General features: G+C 39.1%; 1 protein-coding gene and 1 pseudogene across 1 annotated transcript in view; one reads left to right on the top strand and one right to left on the bottom strand.

The window, feature by feature from the left end:
- The window catches only part of LOC108294777 (testis-expressed protein 11), a gene marked incomplete at its 3' end in the record, with an annotated part of 231,744 nt that overhangs the window by 154,728 nt on the left and 57,105 nt on the right, over window positions 1–19,911 (bottom strand). Inside the window, exons 6-8 of the mRNA XM_017516729.2 lie at window positions 14,364–14,444; window positions 14,150–14,269; window positions 7,495–7,575 (exon numbers count right to left, since the gene is read on the bottom strand). Of these exons, the coding sequence (XP_017372218.2) occupies window positions 7,495–7,575; window positions 14,150–14,269; window positions 14,364–14,444 (282 nt within the window). The remainder of the gene's footprint in view (window positions 1–7,494; window positions 7,576–14,149; window positions 14,270–14,363; window positions 14,445–19,911) is intronic.
- Window positions 17,890–18,459, top strand: LOC108294771 (annotated as a pseudogene).

Genomic DNA, 19,911 nt, shown 5'->3' with positions numbered 1-19,911 from the left:
TAAGAGATGTTGGCCGGCGCGGTGGCTCACACCTATAATCCTAGCACTTTGGGAGGCTAAGGTGAGTGGATCACCTGAGGTCAGGAGTTCGTGACCAGCCTGGCCAACACAGTGAAACCTCGTCTCTACTAAAAATACAAAAATTAGCTGGGTGTGGTGGCAGCCACCTGTAATCTCAGCTACGTGGGAGGCTGAGGCAGAAGAATTGTTTGAACCCGGGAAGCAGAGGTTGCAGTGAGCTGAGACTGCGCCATTGCACTCCAGCCTGGGCAACAAGAGCAAAACTCTGTCTCAAAAGTAAATAGATGTTAAAAATAAGGGCGGGGCAAAGCCTAAAAGCCTGCATCATTCATCCCCTCCACTGTAACACCAAATTTTCCCAACTATCTGCACACAGAAAAGCACCATCACAAGAACCAAAATCAGGTGAACACTCACAGTACCTGGTTTTAACTACATATTGTTGAAAGAGGCATTGAAGACGGCAGGAGAAATAGTATTGAATCGCCAAGGCCACTCCTCCCCCATCCCCTGGCAGCAGCTATGCAGTGCAGAGACAGAATCTGTGCACTTTGCAGAAGAAGAGCACAGTGACTGGGGGACTTTACATTGAACTCAGTGCCGCACAGTCACAGTGGAGAAAAAAGCCATGCTGGATTCACTCAGCACCTGTGCACAGAGGGAGCGTTTGGACCAGCTTTAGCCACAGGAGAATTACCCTTCATCCCAGTGGTGGAAACTTGAGTTTATTGGCAAGCCTTGCCACTGTGGGCTGAAGTGATCTGGGGTCTTATGTAAACTTGAATGGCAGTCTAGAGCACAAGGACTGCAATTCCTAGGCAACTCCTAGTGTGAGGCTGGGCTTAGAGCCAGTGAACTTGCCATGTGACCTAGGGAGACACCAGCTGGCACAGCAAGGGGAGGGCTTGCACCGCAAAGGGAGGGCTTGCACCATCCCTTCCCCAACACCAGGCAGTACACCTCATAGCAATGAAAGTAACTCCTTCCTTCTGCCTAAAGAAAGGGGAGGGAAGAGTAAAGAGGTCTCACATCTTGGATACAAGCTCAGCCACAGTAGGACAGGGTACTGGGCAGAGTAGTGATGCCCCCATTCCAGGGCCTAGCTCTTAAACCACATTTCTAGACATCCTGGGCCAAAAGGGAACCCACTGCCTTGAAGGAAAGATCCAGTCCTGGCAGGATTAATCACCTGCTGACTAAAGAACCCTTGTTATAGCCCTGGAATAACCATTAATGACCCAGTGAGTATACCATGGGCCTTGGGCTCTGAGAAGTGCTGGCTTCAGGGGACACCCAGCACATTCCTAGCACATTTCTTGCTGTAGTGGCTCCAGTGAAAGACTCCTTTGGTTTGAGAAAAGCAGAGGAAAAGTAAAGAGGACTTTGTACTGCATTCTAGGTACCAGCTTGGCTCTTAGGGTCCCCAAATCCAGGTGTAGCCTCTTGGACAGCATTTCTGGTCCTGGGGCACAGGAGAGCCCCCTGCCCTGAAGGATGAGTCCCAGGCCTGGCAGCATTCACCAGAAGCTGATGGAAGAGACCTTGGGCTTTATGTGAACATTGGTGGTGGCCTAGCAGAACACCCCATGAATCGCTGATGGTGGTGGCCACAGGGAGAGGCTCCTCTGCCTGTGGAAAGGGAGGGAAGAGTGGGAAGGGCTTTGTATTGTGATTTGAGTGGCAGCTTAACTGCAGTAGAATAAGACATCAGGTAAGTTGCTAAAGTTTCTGACTCCAATCCCTGGCTCCCAGAGAGCATCTTTGGATACACTCGGGGTGGGAGTGGAGAACTCACCATCCTGAAGGGAAGGGCCTTCCTTGGGCAAAGTCCAGTGCTGTGCTGGCTTTAAGTCTGACACAGCACAGGCCCAGTGCTTGCATCACCACACCCCCAGCTCAACACAGAAACAGTGATTCCATATGTTTTAGAGAAAGTAAGGGAAAGAACAAGAGTTTCTGCTTGGTAATCCAAAGAATTCTTTCAGATGTTATCCAAGGTCATCAAGGCAGTATTCTCTATGAGTCTGCAAGAAGCACACCATTATTAGACTTGGGGCCCAAGTCCCTTTGGATAATGAAAAGCATCCCAAGAAGGACAGGCATGACCAAGCCTAGACTGAGAAGACTACAATAAATACCTAACTCTTCAATGCCCAGACACTGATGAATATCTACAAGCATCAACACCATCCAGGAAAACATGACCTCACCAAATGAATTAAATAAGGCCCTAGGGACTAATTTTGAAGAAACAGAGATATGTGACTTTTCAGACAGAGAATTCAAAATGGCTATTTTGAGGAAACTCAAAGAAATGCAAGATAACACAAAGAAGGAATTCAGAATTCTATCAGATAAATTTAACAAAGAGACTGAACAATTTAAAAGAATCAAGCAGAAATGCTGGAGTTGAAAATGCAATTGACATGCTCAAGAATGCATCAGCCTCCTAGCAGCAGAACTGATCAAGCAGAAGGAAACTAGAGCTTCAAGACAGGCTGTTTGAAAATAAACAGTCAGAGGACACAAAAAAAAAAAAGAATAAAAAAGCATGAAGTATACCTATATGATCTAGAATATAACCTCAAAAGGGCAAATCTAAGATCCATTGGCCTTAAAGAGGAGGTAGAAAAAGAGCTATGGGTAAGGAGTTTATTCTGAGAGATAATATCAGAAAATACCCCAAACCTAGAGAAATATATCAACATTCAAGTATAAGACGGTTATAGAACACCAAGCAGATTTAACCAAAAAAACACCTCAAGGCATTTAATAATCAAACTCCCAAAGGTCAAGGATAAACAAAGAATCCCAAAAACAGTAAAAGAAAAGAAAAAAAATCACATACAATGGAACTTCAATACATTTGGCAGCTGACTTATCAGTGGAAATTTTACAGGCCAGGAAAGAGAGGCATGACATATTTAAAGTGCTGAAGGAAAAAAAAAGTTTACCCTAGGATAGTATAACCAGTAGAAAGTATCCTTCAAACATGAGGGAGAAATAAAGACTTTCCCAGACAAACAAAAGCTGAGGTATTTCATCGATACCAGACCTGTCCTACAAACAATGCTAAAGGGAGTTGTTCAATCTGAAAGAAAAGGATGTTAATGAGCAAGAAGAAATCATGTGAAGGTACAAAACTCACTGGTAATAGTAAGCACACAGCCGGGCACGATGGCTCACACCTGTAATTCCAGCACTTTGGGAGGCTGAGGTGGGTGGATCGCCTGAGATCAGGAGTTCAAGACCAGCCTGACCAATATGGTGAAACCCCGTCTCTACTAAAAATACAAAAATTAGCCAGGCATGGTGGCATGTGCCTGTCGTCCCAGCTACTCGGAAGGCTGAGGCAGGAGAATTGCTTAAACCGAGGAGGCGGAGGTTGCAGTGAGCCTAGATCAGGCCACTGCACTCCAGCCTGGGCGACAGAGCAATACTCCATCTCAAAAAAAAAAAAAGTAAGCACACAGAAAAAGACAAAATGGTATCACACTGAAATTGTGGAGTACAAACTTCTCTTAAGTAGAAAGAATAAATGATGAACCAACCAGAAATAGTAACAACAACTTTTCAAAACATAGTACAAAAACAAAAAGACATTAAAAAAAATTAAAAATCAGGGGAACAAAATTAAAGTGTAGAGTTTTTATTAGGGAGTGTGTGTGTGTGTGTGTGTGTGTGTGTGTGTGTGTGTTTGGCTCTTTGTTAATACAATCAGTGTTACACTGTCATCGCTTTAAAATAATGGGTTACAAGATAGCATTTGCAAGCCTCATGGTAACCTGAAACTGAAAAACAAACAATCAATACACAAAAAATAAAAAGCAAGAAATTAAATCACACCACCAGTGAAAATCACCTTCACTGAAAGGAAGACAGAAAAGAAAGAAATAGAATAGAATAAAAACTGGAAAACCAAAAGCAATCGGAAAACAAATAACAAAGTGGCAGGAATAAGTCCTTACATATCAGCAATAGCATTTAATGTAAATAGACTAAACTCTCCAAAGAACACAGAATGGCTGAATGGATTTTAAAAAAATGACCCAATGATCTCTTGCCTACAAGAAATACACTTCCTCCCCTATGAAAATACACATAGATTGAAAGTAAAAGGATAGAAAAAGATACTCCATGGCAGTGGAAACCACAAAAGAGCAGGAGTACTTCTTATACTTACATCAGACAAAATGGATTTCAAGACAAAAACTTTAAGAAGAGAGAAAAAAGGTCACTATATAAAGGTAAAGGGGACAATTCAGCAAGAAGATATAACAATTTTACATACATATGCACCCAACACTGGGGCACTCAGATATATAAAACAATTATTGGAGGTAAAGAGAGAGATAGACCCCTGGTCAATGATTTTTTTTTTGGATATGACCCCCACAGGTGACAAAAGCAAAAATAGACAAATGGGATTGTATCAAACTAAAATGCTTCTGCACAGCAAAAGAAATAATCAACCGAGTGAAGAGACAACCTAAGGAACAGGAGAAAATGTCCACAAATCATACATCTGATAAAGAGTTTATCTCCAAAATATACAAGTACCTCAAACACTTCAATAGCAAGTAAACAAATAACCTAATGAAAAAAATGGGCAAAAGACCTAATTAGATAGTTCTCTAAGGAAGACATATAAATCAGCAACAGGTATATGAAAAAATGCTTAACATCACTAACCATCAGGAAAATATAAATTAAAATCACAATGAGATATATCACTTCACATCTGTTAGAATGTCTATTATCAAAAAGACAATGATAAGTGTTGGCAAGGGCAAGGAGAAAAGGAAACCTTTGTACTGTTGGTGGGAATGTAAATTAGTATACCCATTATGGAAAACAGTATAGAGGTTCCTTTAAAAATTAAAAATATAACTACCATATGATCGAGTAATCCCACTTCTGGATATATATGTAAAGGAAATAAAATAAGTATCTTTAAAAGATATCTGCAACACCTTGTTCACTGCAGCATTATTTACAATAGCCAAGCTATGGAATCAACCTAAGAGTCCAACAAGGGATGAATGGGTAAAGAAAATGTTGTGCTTATATATACTAGTGGGCCATAAAAAAGAAGGAAATCCTGTCATTTGTGATAACACCGATGAACCTGGAAGACATTAAACTAAGTGAAATAAGCCAGCCTCAGAAAGACAAATACTGCATGATTTCACTTATATGTAGATTCTGAAAGAGCTGAGTTCATAGATGTAGAGAGTAGAAAGGTGGTTGCCAGGGGGTTGGGGAACAGATTAGGAGATATTGGTCAAAGGGTACAAAGTGTCCAGGCACAGTGGCTCCCATCTATAATCCTAGTACTTTGGGAGACTGAGACAAGAGGATTGCCTGAGCCCAGGAGTTCAAGATCAGCCTGGGCAACATAGTGAGACCCCCATCTCTACAAAAAATAAAACAACCAGAGAGCCTTGGTGGCATGTGCCTGTAGTTCCAGCTACTCAGGAGGCTGAGGTAGGAGGATCACTTTAGCCCAGGAAGTTGAGGCTGCAGTGAGCCAGGATCATGCCACTGCACTCCAGTCTGGTGACAGAGCAATGCTCTGTCTCGTCAAACAAAGGGGGAGGGGGTACAAAATTTTATTTAGGCCATATGTATAAGTTATGGGGCTCTACTGTACAGCACAGGGACTATAGTTAATATTATAATAATGTATTGTATACTTGAAAATGGCTAAGAAAGTAGATCTTAAATGTTTTCCACAAAAAGAAAAAAAAACTGTGAGCTGATGAATATATAAATTGGCTTGATTGTGGTGATCTTTTCACAATGTTTAATTATCAAAATATCATGTTATATACCATAAGTATACATAAAGTTTGTCAATTATACCCCAATAAACCTAGAAAAATGGAGGAAAAAAGAATAAAGATGGTGAAAGTAGAATGAGAAATTAGATTTTCCATAGTTTCAGTGTATCACTCACAAAATACTTATGAATAACAAAAGGGGAAATGCATAGGTTTATGATGAAAAAATCTGGAAGATATGATCTTAATCAAGAGATCAAGGCTAGCACCACCAATAACAGTATAAATCAGTATAAATCAATCCTGTATACCCCCCAATAAGAAGCTAGTAGAACATAGAATCTTTTCTGTGATTTTCTGGCCCCAAATTCATAAGCTGTTCTAATCATGAGGAAACTTTGGCTAAACCCATATTAAATCACATGCTACAAAATGAATGATCTATAATCTTCAAAACGGCCAAGATCATGAACCACAAGGCAAGAATGAAGTGTTCCAGATTTCCAGATTGAAGGAGACTGGAGTTCCTCTATGTATAATTCTAGATTGAAACCATTTGCTATATAGGACATTACTGGAAAACTTGAATTAAGTTTCTAGGCAAAGTGTATACAGGAGTTCTTTGTACTATTCTTATAACTTTTCTATAAATATGAAATTGTTTTACAAGTTTTTAAAGCCTAGAAGAATGTCTGATGTGACACATAACAGGCAACATATAAATGTTTACTGAATTAAGTTCTACATTATGACATCCAATTTGGGGAAAAAGACCAATCTCACAAATAAATACGATGTATGTAATACTGGAAACATTCTCCCTAATATCCAACTATATCTCCATTATTAATTCCTCTGTGATAGTAAAGACTGAAGTAGCCATAGGCACCGAAATAGGAGAGAAAGAATGGAAGGGGAAGATAAAATGAAAAAGTAAAAAACTATGTATTTAGGAGTTTTCATGAGCTCCAGTCTGGGATACAGGCTTTATCCTATCAAATCCCTCATATCTCCAAACCCAGTGTAGAAAAATACTACGGCAATAACATGATTAACTACTATCAACCTTGTCAGCAGACAAACTCATTTTTTTCTTTCTTTTGTTGTATAACATAAAATATGGAACAAATGTTATCAAAATGGTTTGACAAAAATAGACAAAGCAAAGAAAATTTTAAGAAATATTCCATATCGGCCAGGTATGGTGGCTCATGCCTGTAATCTCAGCACTTTGGGAGGCGAAAGTGGGCGGATCACTTGAGGCCAGGAATTCAAGACCAGCCTGGCCAACGTGGTGAAACCCCATCTCTACTAAAAATACAAAATGTAGCACAGGCCTGTAATTCCAGCTACTCAGGAGGCAGAGGCATGAGGATCACTTGAACCCAGGAGGTGGAGGTTGCAGTGAGCCGAGATCACACCACTGCACTCCAGCCTGGGCGACAGAGTGAAGACAGAGTTTTAAAAAGAAAAGAAAAGAAAAAAGAAAAAAAGGGAAATATTCCACATAGCTTTTTCAAATGCCCTTTCTGGTAAAGAACAAAGGAAGCAAACTATTTCAATGATCAGTTACTTAAGTGGAACAGATCTCAAATAGAATCTCTGAAAGGTTACATGAAGTAGTAATGATTTTTCCTGGAACTTGAAATAGCATATTTTTAAACTCTTGGAGAATGCAGATTTCACTCACCATTTCAGGGAGCTTCACCAACATATCTTTACATTGCAGTACACACATAGATGCTCTTTGAAAATCCCCTTGAAAAACTGCCTGAAAAAGACAAAGAATGTCAATAATCGGTTAAAATGAAATGACAAAGTTGTCTCTAAGTCAATTTTAGCATATTTTAACTAGTGCTTAAAAGTCTTATTTTGTTTTCTAATATTTTAGCAATGCTAATTATTCAAGCTAAACATGATAGCTTGCTCAGAATACAGAGGAATAAGTGGTAAGAATCTTTGGTGACACAGAGTTGATACTAAATGAACAGGAGTCATTTACTTTTTCTGGAAATGCAAAAACTGGTTGTACTACCTTATGTTATTATATTATGACATAATGCCAGGTCTACTAGATGCTTCTGTAATTTGAAAACCTCTCGTATTCACCTCTATATTAGAGGAATTAAGTTAAACAGCAGTCTTTGTCTTAAAACAAGCTCACAGTAACCTCACAGTCTGAACTGTTACATATATCCACTGCGAAAAACAGTTTATCAATTAGCCAGACATGGTGGCACACACCTATAGTCCCAGCTACTCTGGAGGCTAAGGCGGGATAATTGCTCAAGTCCAGGAGTTTGAAGCTGCAGTAAGCTAAGAAGATACCAGTCTGCTCCTGCCACAGATGAGAGCAAAATCCCATCTCTTTAAAAAAAAAATTAAGTAAAAAGAAAAGCAGCTTAGTACAATCTCATCATGAAGCCAGAAGAGCCACTCTGCCATTTATTATGTATAACTTTGAGCCTTAAGCTCTCACAGATTGTTTCCTCATCCATAAAGTGAGGAGACTGTACTAGACTATCTGTAGGGTTCCTTTCAGTTCTACCATTCTATGACTGAACACCCCCAAATGAATGAAAACATCGATCACACATTACTTTAGCACTTGTGGAAGAGGCTTGTTTCAGCCATTTAAGAACTTCGTTTAACCAGGCACGGTGGCTCATATTTTTAGCATATCTTAACTAGTGTTTAAAAATCTTATTTTGTATTCTAATATTCTTAGCAATGCTAGTTGTTCGAGCTAAACATGATACCTTGCTCAAAATACAAAGGAATAAGTGGTAAGAATTTTTGGTGACACAGAGTTGATACTGAATGAGTGGGCACTTTGGGAGGCCAAGGTGGGTGGATCACCTGAGGTAAGGAGTTCGACACCAACATGGTGAAACCCTGTCTCTACTAAAAAAAAAAAAAAAATAGCTGGGCATGATGGGGGGCACCTATAATACCAGCTACTCCAGAGGCAGAGGTTGCAGTGAGCTGAGTTTGCACCACTGCACTCCAGCCTGGGTGACAGAGCGAGACTGTCATCAAAAAAAAAGAAAACGCATTAAAAAAAAAAAGAAAAGAAAACCACGGATATATACAAGAAAATAATCTTATAAAGTACTACATTTGGTATTTTCTTCTCTTCTTTATGTGGTATAAAATATTATTGTGCTTTAAATAATAAAAGAATTGAGTAGAGAGAAGAAAATATAAACAACGTAAGATGTCAGCTAGTTTTCTCCTCTACCTGCTGAATAGTAAGCCTGACATCTTGCTGAGTAGATACTCTTATAAGGCTTTAATACTAGATATTATTAAAGGGCAAAATAAATTGCTAACACAAGTGCCTCAATAAGCCAAATCACTACATAGAGATTAGAAAATAACATTCCTGTCTACACTATATTCTATGAATATTTGATGATTAATTGATTATTTAAAGTGGAGAAAATCTTATAAAAGAGAAATGCTCAGTGACAAACCTCATATCAGAGGATGAATGCTGCTGTCTGTTCTTATATAAAACAATATGAGACTTTAATGTTCAAACAACCCATAAAGTGTCTATCATTACTCAGATTTTATCTTAAAGAAATCAAAGTTCTAATAATTCAGGCTAGTTCTGAAAATTTATTCATCTTCCTATGACTAGAAATCAATATTTCAAGCCCAAAAGTTAAAAGATTTAAAGTAAAAGAAGTCTTACAGAAGAGGAAGCATGATACAGTGCTGTAGCAACCTTCTGTGAGCATCAGACTCACCAGCAGAGCTTTCTGATCACATGCCCAGCTCTCACCACTTGGAGATTGTGATTCATTAGGTCTGGAGTGATGCCCTGCCTATACTGATGTAGTGAAAAGAATATGGGCTTTGCATTTCCAGCTTTTCCACTTCTTGGCTCAGTGAACTTAGGCAAGTCACAATCTCTTTGAGGCTCTATTTTCTTAACTATAAAATAGGTATAGTAATGTTTACAATATAGGATTGATCTTATGAGGATCAAATGAGATCACAGATGTAAAAGCATTTCATAAACTGTAAGTCAGTATTCAAAAATGTGTACAATCTGGGCAGTCAAAATTACCATAAGGGCTGGGCACAGTGGCTCACCCCTGTAATCCCAGCACTTTGGGAGGCCAAGGTGGGCTGATCACCTGAGGCCAGGAGTTTGAGACCAGCCTGGCCAACATGGCAAAACCCTGTCTCTACTAAAAATAAATAAGTAGCTAGGCATGGTGGCATGTGCCTGTAATCCCAGCTACTTGGGAGGCTGAGGCAGGAGAATTGCTTGAACACGAGAAGCAGAGGCTGCAGTGAGCTGAGATCCCACCAGTGTACTCCAGCCTGGGCAATAGAGTGAGACTCTGTCCCTACTCCCCAAGTTGATCTACAAATTTAATCCAATTCCATTAAAATTCCAGTTGGCTTTTTTTTTTTTTTTTGCAGAAATTGACATGCTGATCTTAAAATTCAAATAGAAATGTAAGAGACCTAAGGCTATGTGCAACTTTCTGAGACATGACACTGAAAGCATGATCCATAAAATAAAATTTTAAAAATCAATAAATTGGACTTTATCAAAACTATATTCAGTGACCCTATTAAAAAGGACAAAAAGACAAGCTACGAAGTGACAATGTTCCTGAATATTTATCTGACAAGGGAATCACATCAAGAATATACAAATAATTCTGTAAATTCACCAGTAAACTATCAATACAAATAGAAAATGGACAAGAAAAATGACAGACATTTTGCCTAAAGGGAGATACAGATGGCAAATAAGTAAATGAAAAGATATTAAACATCATTAGCCATTAGAGAAATGCAAATTAAAACCACAATGAGATATTACTATACATCTATTAGGATAGCTACAATAAAAAATTGGTCACAATACCAAATGCTGGCAAGGATGCAAAGAAATGAGATCTCTCATACATTGCTGGTAAGAATGTAAATGGCGGCTGAGTGCAGTGGCTCACGCCTGTAATCTCATCACTTAGGGAGGCCGAAGTGGGCAGGTCACATGAGGTCAGCAGTTCGAGACCAGCCTGGCCAACATTTCTACTAAAAAAACCCCATTTCTACTAAAAAGACAAAAATTAGCTAGGCATTGTGGTGCACACCTGTAGTCTCAGCCACTTGGGAGGCTGAGGCAGGAGAATCAATTCAGCCTGGGAGGCGGAGGTTGCAGTCAGCAACACTGAAGTGCTACAAGACTTTCTGAAATCATAGGATCTTGGTGTTAAAAAAGGGACGTAAGGGTCACAGTAGTCAAATTTCCTACCAAATGAAGGAATTCCATCTGCAATGTATAATTATTAGGATATTCACACCTTTGCTTCAGTTTTCCAGTGAAAACAGACTTACAATTCTTGCAGGAAGGCTATTCCATTACAAGATTACTATGACTGATAAAAGGTTACTCCTTACATTAAGCCAAAATCTGTCTTCCTGTGATTTCTACCCATTGTTCTTCATTCTATCCTGTGGAGTTTAATTTCCCTTTAATATAATAGTCCTTAAAATATTCAAAGAGAGCTATCATTTTTACTGTCTTCTTTTTCCAAGACAGACATCACTATATTCTACAAATATTTTTCATATGATAGATTTTCTACACTAGCCCAGTGATTTTAAAGTGTGATACCTAGCAGTTATCACAATACTCAAAATGTGAATTAAGATGTAGACACTATTTATCTATTAACATGCCTAAGGATCGTGCTGGCTTTTTTTGCAGCTACATCACATCACTGATTTAAATTTGAGCTTGTGGACAATTAAAATACATAGGTCTGCTCAGTCGCAGAGGCTCATGCCTGTAATTGCAGCACTTTGGGAAGCCAAGGTGGGAGGACCACTTGAGCTCAGGAGTTTAAGGTCAGACTAGACAACATAGTAAAAACCCTATCTCTACCAAAAAAAAAGTTTTTTAATTAGCCAGGCACAGAGGTATGGCACCCATGGTCCTACCTACTCAGGAGGCTGAGGAAGGAGGATCCCTTGAGCCCAGGAGGTTAAGGCTGCAGTGAACTATGATTGGGCCACATTATTCCAGCCTGGGCAAGAGAACAAGATTCCATCTCTAAAACAACAACAACAAAAATACCACACATAGGTCTGGCCAGGCATGGTGGCTCACACCTATAATCCCAGAACTTTGAGAGGCCAAGGCGAGAGGAATGCTTGAGGCCAGGAGTTTGATACCAGCCTGGGCAACAAAGCAAAACCTCATCTCTACAAAAAAAAAAAAAAAAAGATAAATAAATAAGAGAAAATTAAACAAAACCTAAATAAATGAAAAGACATCCCATGTTCATGGATTAGAACACAGTATCCTTAAGATAACAATATCCCTCAAATTGTATACGAATTCAATGCTATCCCTATCAAAATTCCAGCTGGCTTCTGTGCACAAATTGACAACCTGATCCTAACACTCATATGGAAATGTAAGAAGCCCAGAAACATCCAAACAATCTTTAAACAGAACAAAACTGGAAGACATGCAATTCCCAATTTCAAAACTTACTACATAGCTACAGTAATCAAGACAGTGTGGTGCCAGCATAAGGCTAGACATATAGATTAATGGAATAGAATTAAGACTCCAGAAATAAACCCTCACATTTATGATAAATTGATTTTTGACAAAGGTGTAAAGGTCATTCAGTATGAGGAAAGAATAGTTTTCTCAACAAATGGTACTGGCACAATTGGATAGTCACATACAAAAGAATGAAGTTAGACCCCTACTTCCCATCATATCTGAAAATTTACTTAAAATGGACCATAGATCAAAGTGTAAGTGCTAAAACTATAAAACTTTCAGATGTAGAGAAGTTGAAGCCCTCATATATTACTGGAGGGAGTGTAAAATAGTTCAGTCACTATGGAAAACATTCTGGCAGTTTCCCAAAAGGTTAAACACAGAGTTACAGTTACCATGCTACGCAGCAATTCCACTCCTAGCTATATACCAAAGAAAATTAAAAACATATGTACACACACTGTACATGAATGTTCACATTAGAATTATTCACAATACCCAAAAATTGGAAACAACTCAAATATTCATCAATAGATGAATAGATAAACAAAACACGGCATATTCATACAGTGAAACATGCAATAACACTGATGAATCTTTAAAGCAATTATGCTAAGTGAAAGAAGCTAATCACAAAAGACCACTTATTGCATGATTCTATTAATATGAAATGTCCAAAATAGGTATATTTATAGAGACAGAAAATAAATTATGGTTGCTAGAGCTAGGGTCAGAAGCAATGAGGAATGAGTGCTAATGTTGATGGGGGTTTCTTTTTGGGGTGACAATTATGTTTTAAACATAGCTTGTGGTGTACATTGCACAATTCTGTGAATATACTAAATTACTGAATTATACAGTGTAAATGGGTGAATTTTATGGTATACGACTTATATCTCAATAAATACGTTAAAAATTTAAAAAAGGACTTTTCTTTTTTGTTGTTGTTTTGTTTGTTTTTTTGAGACAGAGTCTAGTTCTGTCACCCAGGCTGGAGTGCAGAGGCATAATCATAGCTCACTGTAACCTCAGACTCCCAGGCTCAAAGGGATCCTTCCGCCTCAGTCTCCCTAATAGCCAGGACTACAGGTGCACACCTTGAAGCCTAGTTAATTTTTTGCTTTTATTTTTTTGGTAGAGATGGGGTCTCACTATGCTGTCCAGGTTGGTTTCCAATTCCTGGGCTCAAGCAATCTTTCCACTTCAGCCTCCTAAAGTGCTGGGATTACAGGCATGAGCCACCATGCCCAGCTGGGGATTTTTCATTTCCAAAATTGTGTAATAACAGAAAGCAAACTCATCATAGCTCAAATGCACACCTAAGTGTATAATGACAAAAGGAGGAAACCCACAAGATAAACAGAGGTAAAGTATAACTTTAAATGGTGTGTGATCGCAGTAGGCTTTTAGAAAGCATCAATAGACAACTCAGAACAACGGCAAATGAAAAGGCTCTTTTCAGGCAAATATTTTAGGCAGACTGTGAATGTAAGAGAGAGTCACAGAGACAGGTGTTTTAAGTAGGGATTGCTGCCATAAATAAATGACAGATGTTACATGCAGGGGTTGAAAATGATGTTTAGCTGTATATTAGTCTTCTCACCCTTAGCCACCCCACAGATTTCAATCAGCATTACTAACATCACCTTCAGATATGACAGAGATAAAAAGGTCAAATTAATGCCTATAAAAGGCAGTGACATCTGACTTTCTTCCAATAGGCTATATATCATCATTTTTACATTTACACAAGGAAAATGCCCCACTGGAAGGCCCTGGTGCCCATGATACCTACTGACTCTGCTTGGTAAGAAAGCACTCTGAAGTGGTCTTTCTCAACAGCCATCTTCTCCAAGGTCAAGTCAGTCTCAGGGGAGCTCCTCTGAATTAATTTCGTGTATAATTGCTCCAGACTCTGGAAAGTAAAACCACAGTACAATGTAACAATGAGAATAACCACAGATATTACTACTAATAATTGCCTCAGCTAAAAATCAATGGTAACTTACCACCTCAGCAGCTTGAAAACATTCATCAGCAATTAAAAAATTTCCAACATCCAACCACCCTTTTCCTATTTTCATATTCATCTAGAAGAGAAAAATGAGAAAATAATTTTTAAAAATTAATACCTCCCCCAAATTGGTTGGGGCAATACTGGAGAAAATATTGAATCCTCTGTCCATATTCAGTCATATAACTCACAGAAAACAAAAAGCAACAGTTAGCATTTGTTAGAGCTCTGTGTTCTACTTTGAACTCCATAATTTAAAAGAAATGGTTTTAAAGAAAAAAAGTAGCAAAAATTAATAGACTTAAAAACATGTCTTGCTGGGCGCAGTGGCTCATACCTGTAACCCCAGCACTTTGGGAGGCCAAGGCAGGCGGATCACTTGAGGTAAGCAGTTTGAGGCCAGCCTGTCCAACATGATGAAACCGCATCTCTACTAAAATTACCAAAACTAGCCAGGCATGCTGGTGGGCACCTATAATCCCAGCTACTCGGGAGGCTGAGGCAGGAGAATTGCTTGAACTCGGGAGGCAGAGGTTGCAGTGAGCTGAGATGATGCCACTGCACTCCAGCCTGGACCACAGAGTGAGACTCCTTCTCAAAACAAACAAACAAACAAAAAAGACACATCTTCTGAGGAAACATTAAAAGAAAACACTGAGATAACTTAGATAGAGAAAGTTCTGAGAATTAATGCTGCACTTGAAGAAAGGTATATGGTAAGCATTAGACTACCTGAGTTCTAGTTTTTAATTCCATCTGCAATAAAATTTGGATTAATCCAACAAATGTTTATTAAGTACCTTTACATTCCAGTCTCACCGAAGGAGCTCACGGTATTGTAACCGGAAGATATCTAAATAAATAGTCAATATGCAAATATCCACAAAAGCTATGGAAGCAGACAAGGACTAAATGAAGATGGAAGACTGAATACATGCTACAGCCCCCTCTTCTGCCATAAATCCTTAGAAATGATAATACATAGAAATATGAATAATGTGTATGGTACATATTTTTTCTTTTTCAATGAGTCCTGGAAAATAAGGGGCATTTTCAACAGACACGAAATTGTGGAGAACCTCTGAAAAACAGACAGCAAATGGGATAAGACAGAAACCCATATCCCAACATGCACAAAAATGCAAAATGTGGAAACGACCCTGGATGTGAACAGTAGGAACATCAGGCAGTCAGCCTCCCCAAGAAAGGTATCTTCCTCACTCCTTTCCAGAAAGGAACAGTGAGTACAATTACTTTGGCTGGACAGAAACCGAGTTCTATGTAGCTGACAACACATAATGAAAAACATCCAGTCCTACCTCTTCATCAGTCACTGGATTCAGGTTATAGTACAAAGTGTGACACAATATTCATAGAAGATTATCGCAGAATTTCAAATCAAATATGAACAAGAATTACCCAACAATTGAGAGAAACCAATGCCACGAAAGGACATCATACTCAACAAACAGAGTATCTGAGAAAATAGAATTGTGAGAGCTAGCAAATGGAAACATACAGAGAATAAAATTATAATCCACAGAGTTAAATAATAGTGACAATCAATAATAAGCCTTTTCAGTTTTCATTATTTGGGATCAACAAAGCCCAAAATGCAAATGTGAGAGGTGACAGAAGGTGGAAAGTTAAAGGGAAAGAGAGGTAGAGAGAATGGAAATATCCTCACAAAGTAGCAAGTGAAGAGATAAACTCCAAATTTGATTTTTAAAAAAGAAATAAAGTTTAAATACATTACTTAGGGCTGAGCATGGTGGGGTGGCTCACACCTATTATCCTAGTACTTTTAGAGGCTGAGGTAAAAGGATGACTTGAGGCCAGGAATTCTAGACTGCCTGAGCAACATAGCAAGACCCTGTCTCTACAAAAAAATTTTAAAATTACTTGGGCATGCTAGTGCACACCTGTGGTTCCAGCTACTGTGGAGGCTGAAGCAGGAAGCTGACTTGAGCCTGGGAGGTGGAGGCTGCAGTGAGCCATGATCATGCCACTGCACTCCATCCTGGGTGACAAACAAGATCCTGTCTCAAAAAAAAAAAAAATGTATATATTATTTTAGGCCGGGTGTTGAGGCTCATGCTTGTAATCCCAGCACTTTGGGAGGCCGAGGTGGGCGGATTGCTTAAGCTAAGGAGTTTAAGACCAGCCTGGGCAACATGGTGAGACCCCCACCCCTACCAAAAATACAAAAAATTGGCTGGGTATGCTGGTGTGCACCTGTGGTCGCCACTACTTGGGAAGCTGAGGTGGGAGGACCGTTTGAGCCTGGGGTGCCAAGGTTGCAATGAGCCGAGATCATGCCATTATACTCCAGCCTGGGCGACAGAGTGAGACCCTATCTCAAAAAAAAAAAGTATACTTTTTAAATATATGCATATATACAAAAAATTATATATGTGTGTATATATAAATATATATAATTTAAAGATTTGAAAGACAGCCAACAGATAAATTTAAAATAGTATAACAAAAACTGAGAGAGATGGGAGAGGTAACATGATATGAGATAAATCCTCATCCATCATAATAGCAAATAAATAGATCATAAATAAAGCTGATAAATCAAGAATTAGTTATTGGCCAGGTGTGGTGGCTCACGCCTATAACCCTAGCAGTTTGGGAAGCCGAGGCAGGCAGATAGCCTGAGCTCAGGAGTTCGAGACCAGCCTGCGCAACATGGCAAAACCCGGTCTCTACTAAAAATACAAAAAAATAGCTGGGCATGGTGGTGCATGCCTGTAGTTCCAGCTACTCGGGAGACTGAGGCACAAGAATCGCTTGAGCCTGGAAGGTGGAGGTTGCAGTGAACTGAGATCATGCCACTGCACTCCAGCTTGGGCAACAGAGTGAGAGTCTGTCTCAGAAAAAATAAATAAAGAAAAAAGAATTAGCTATTGTATTTTTTCATTGTATTGTTACTGTTATCTTTATCAGATTTTTTGGTAATGCTTTCAATCCATGGTAGGTTGAATCCAAGGATTCAGAAACATATTGCCTATAAATTATTCTGACAAAAATCAAACCTGAATCAGAACAAGCTTCTAGATCTAAATATCAGTTTACAGAAAACAAGGGTTAGAGGGAACAATGGACTATTAAGTGACACCATGAGGAGGAATCAGAATCCAGAATTTAGAAAAGTCTATAGGACAACCTCATTTCCTCAACAAATAAATCTGTTCAACATAGTTTTTTAAAAAGAGAGAAGAAAACTTGTAGTTTAATTAAAACAGACATATTAACAAAATACAAAGTATGGATTATCTTTGGTATTTTAGTAAACCAATTGGAGAGGGGGTGAAATAACTAGATATTTGATTTGGGGAAATCTTTATTAGGTTTTATCAGGTGTGATAAAGGGAACTATGTTTGCTGAATATAAAAACACATTGTCTTGGGGGATGTGGGGAAGCACTGGGACATGATTACAAGGTTGGGCAGGCCCCATCTGGGAGGGGTTTGAGTGAGTCCAGGACCCCTGACTGCTGAGGAGACATATAAAGATGGGCTTCCGGGAGTCAGGCATAGACTTGATCAAGGTGCTGGCTATTCACCAGAAAAGAATGGTGGCTTTACTAAAGCAAACTGTTGTGCACGCTGTATAGTTCCTCAACCACTCTTCTACATTTAGTGAGGAGAAACTGGTAAACCTTTATCTTTGTATCCAGCAAATTGAAACAACTCTCAATATTTTAGATGCAACATTGTCATCTATACCAGGCCTAGATGATGTTACATTTGAAGTATCTCCTTTAAGTCCCACTAGTGTCACAAATGGATCACATTCTGAAGTCACTTCAGAGTAATCACAGCAGGACAGTATACAAGACTCTGGACCACAGGAAAATCAAGTATCAGTAGAAAATATCTTAACTGTAGACAAAGATTCAAGATATGTCTTATATCTCAAAATGGTTCAAATGGGTATACCAGTGATGGCAATAAGAAACAAAATGATATCAGAAGGACTAGATCCAGATCTTCTTGAGAGGTCAGGTGCTCCACTGCCTGATGGCAAAAGTGAAAAAACTGCAGAACAAAGTTCACACAGCGAATCTTCTTTTAGTGACTAAGCTTAATTTTGATAAAAATCACATGTGCATTTGTATTCCAAAATCATAAAACCAACCCAAATGGTATATATATACAGTGGAATACTATGCAGCCATATAAAGGAATGAATTAACAGTATTTGCAGTGACCTGGATGAGACTGGGGACTATTATTCTAAGTGAAATAACTGAGGAATGGAAAACCAAACATTGTATGTTCTCACTGATATGTGGGAGCTAAGCTATGAGGACACAATGACATAAGAATGATACAATGGACTTCGGAGATTTGGAGGGAAGAGTGGGTGTGGGGCAAGAGATAAAAGACTATAAATATAGTGCTGCGTATACTGCTCAGGTGATGGGTGCACCAAAATCTCAAAAATCATCACTAAAGAGCTTATGTAACCAAATACCACCTGTACCCCAATAATTTATGGAAAAATAGAATATAAATAAATAAATAAATGTGCATGTGTAGAGGTACATTTACACTCTATAAGAGACTGGACTCTCTTAGTCATAAAAATATCAAATGGCCACATATACACCACCAAGCATCCTCTATTTTTTAAAAAATAAAGCATTTACAAGCTGAAAAGAATTACATTGTCTTTTTGAAATATGGGCAAAATTATACATTTTGGATTTGCTTCAAAATAATCCAGCAAGTTGGCCACGTGCAGTGGCTCACGCCTGTAATCCCATCATTTTGGGAAGCCAAGGTGGGCGGATCACCTGAGATCAGGAGTTTGTGTCCAGCCTGGCCAACATGGTGAAACCCCGTCTCTACTGGAAATACAAAAATCAGCCAGGTGTGGTGGCACATGCCTGTAATCCCAGCTACTCGAGAGGCTGAGGCAGGAGAATCGCTTGAACCCAGGAGCCAGGGGTTGCAGTGAGCCGAGATCGTGCCACTGCACTCCAGTCTAGGCGACAGAGCGAGACTCCACCTCAAAAAAATAAAAAAATAATAATAATAATAATCCAGTAGGACCAGAGGTTTGCTATTCAAGAAGATACAGAAGAAACAAGAGTGGCCATGAGTTGATGATTACTATAGCTGAGTGATGGGTAAACGGAGGGAATCATTGTACTATCTTACCTGTTTTATATATGTTTGAGCTTTTACATAATAAAATATTTTTAAATACTAGGAAAAATATTTTCCCACTTAAAAAAATGTAGTTTCCTCTAAAGAGCAAGAGAGTAGATAGGGCTGGGTGTGGTGGCTCACGCCTGTAATCCCAGCACCTTGGGAGGCTGAGGCAGGTGGATCACTTGAGGTCAGGAGTTCGAGATCAGCCTGGCCAACATGGTGAAACCTCTGTCTCTACTGAAACAAACAAAAAAATACAAAATTAGCTGGGCATGTTGGCACATGCCTGTAATCCCAGTTACTCAGGAGGCTGAGGGAAAAGAACCGCTTGAACCCAGGAGGTGGAGGCTGTGGTGAGCGAAGATCATGCTACT

This window comes from Cebus imitator, unplaced genomic scaffold (assembly GCF_001604975.1).
Source record: "Cebus imitator isolate Cc_AM_T3 unplaced genomic scaffold, Cebus_imitator-1.0 Scaffold602, whole genome shotgun sequence".
NCBI lineage: Eukaryota > Metazoa > Chordata > Mammalia > Primates > Cebidae > Cebus > Cebus imitator.
This window is presented reverse-complemented; position numbering and strand designations above follow the sequence as displayed.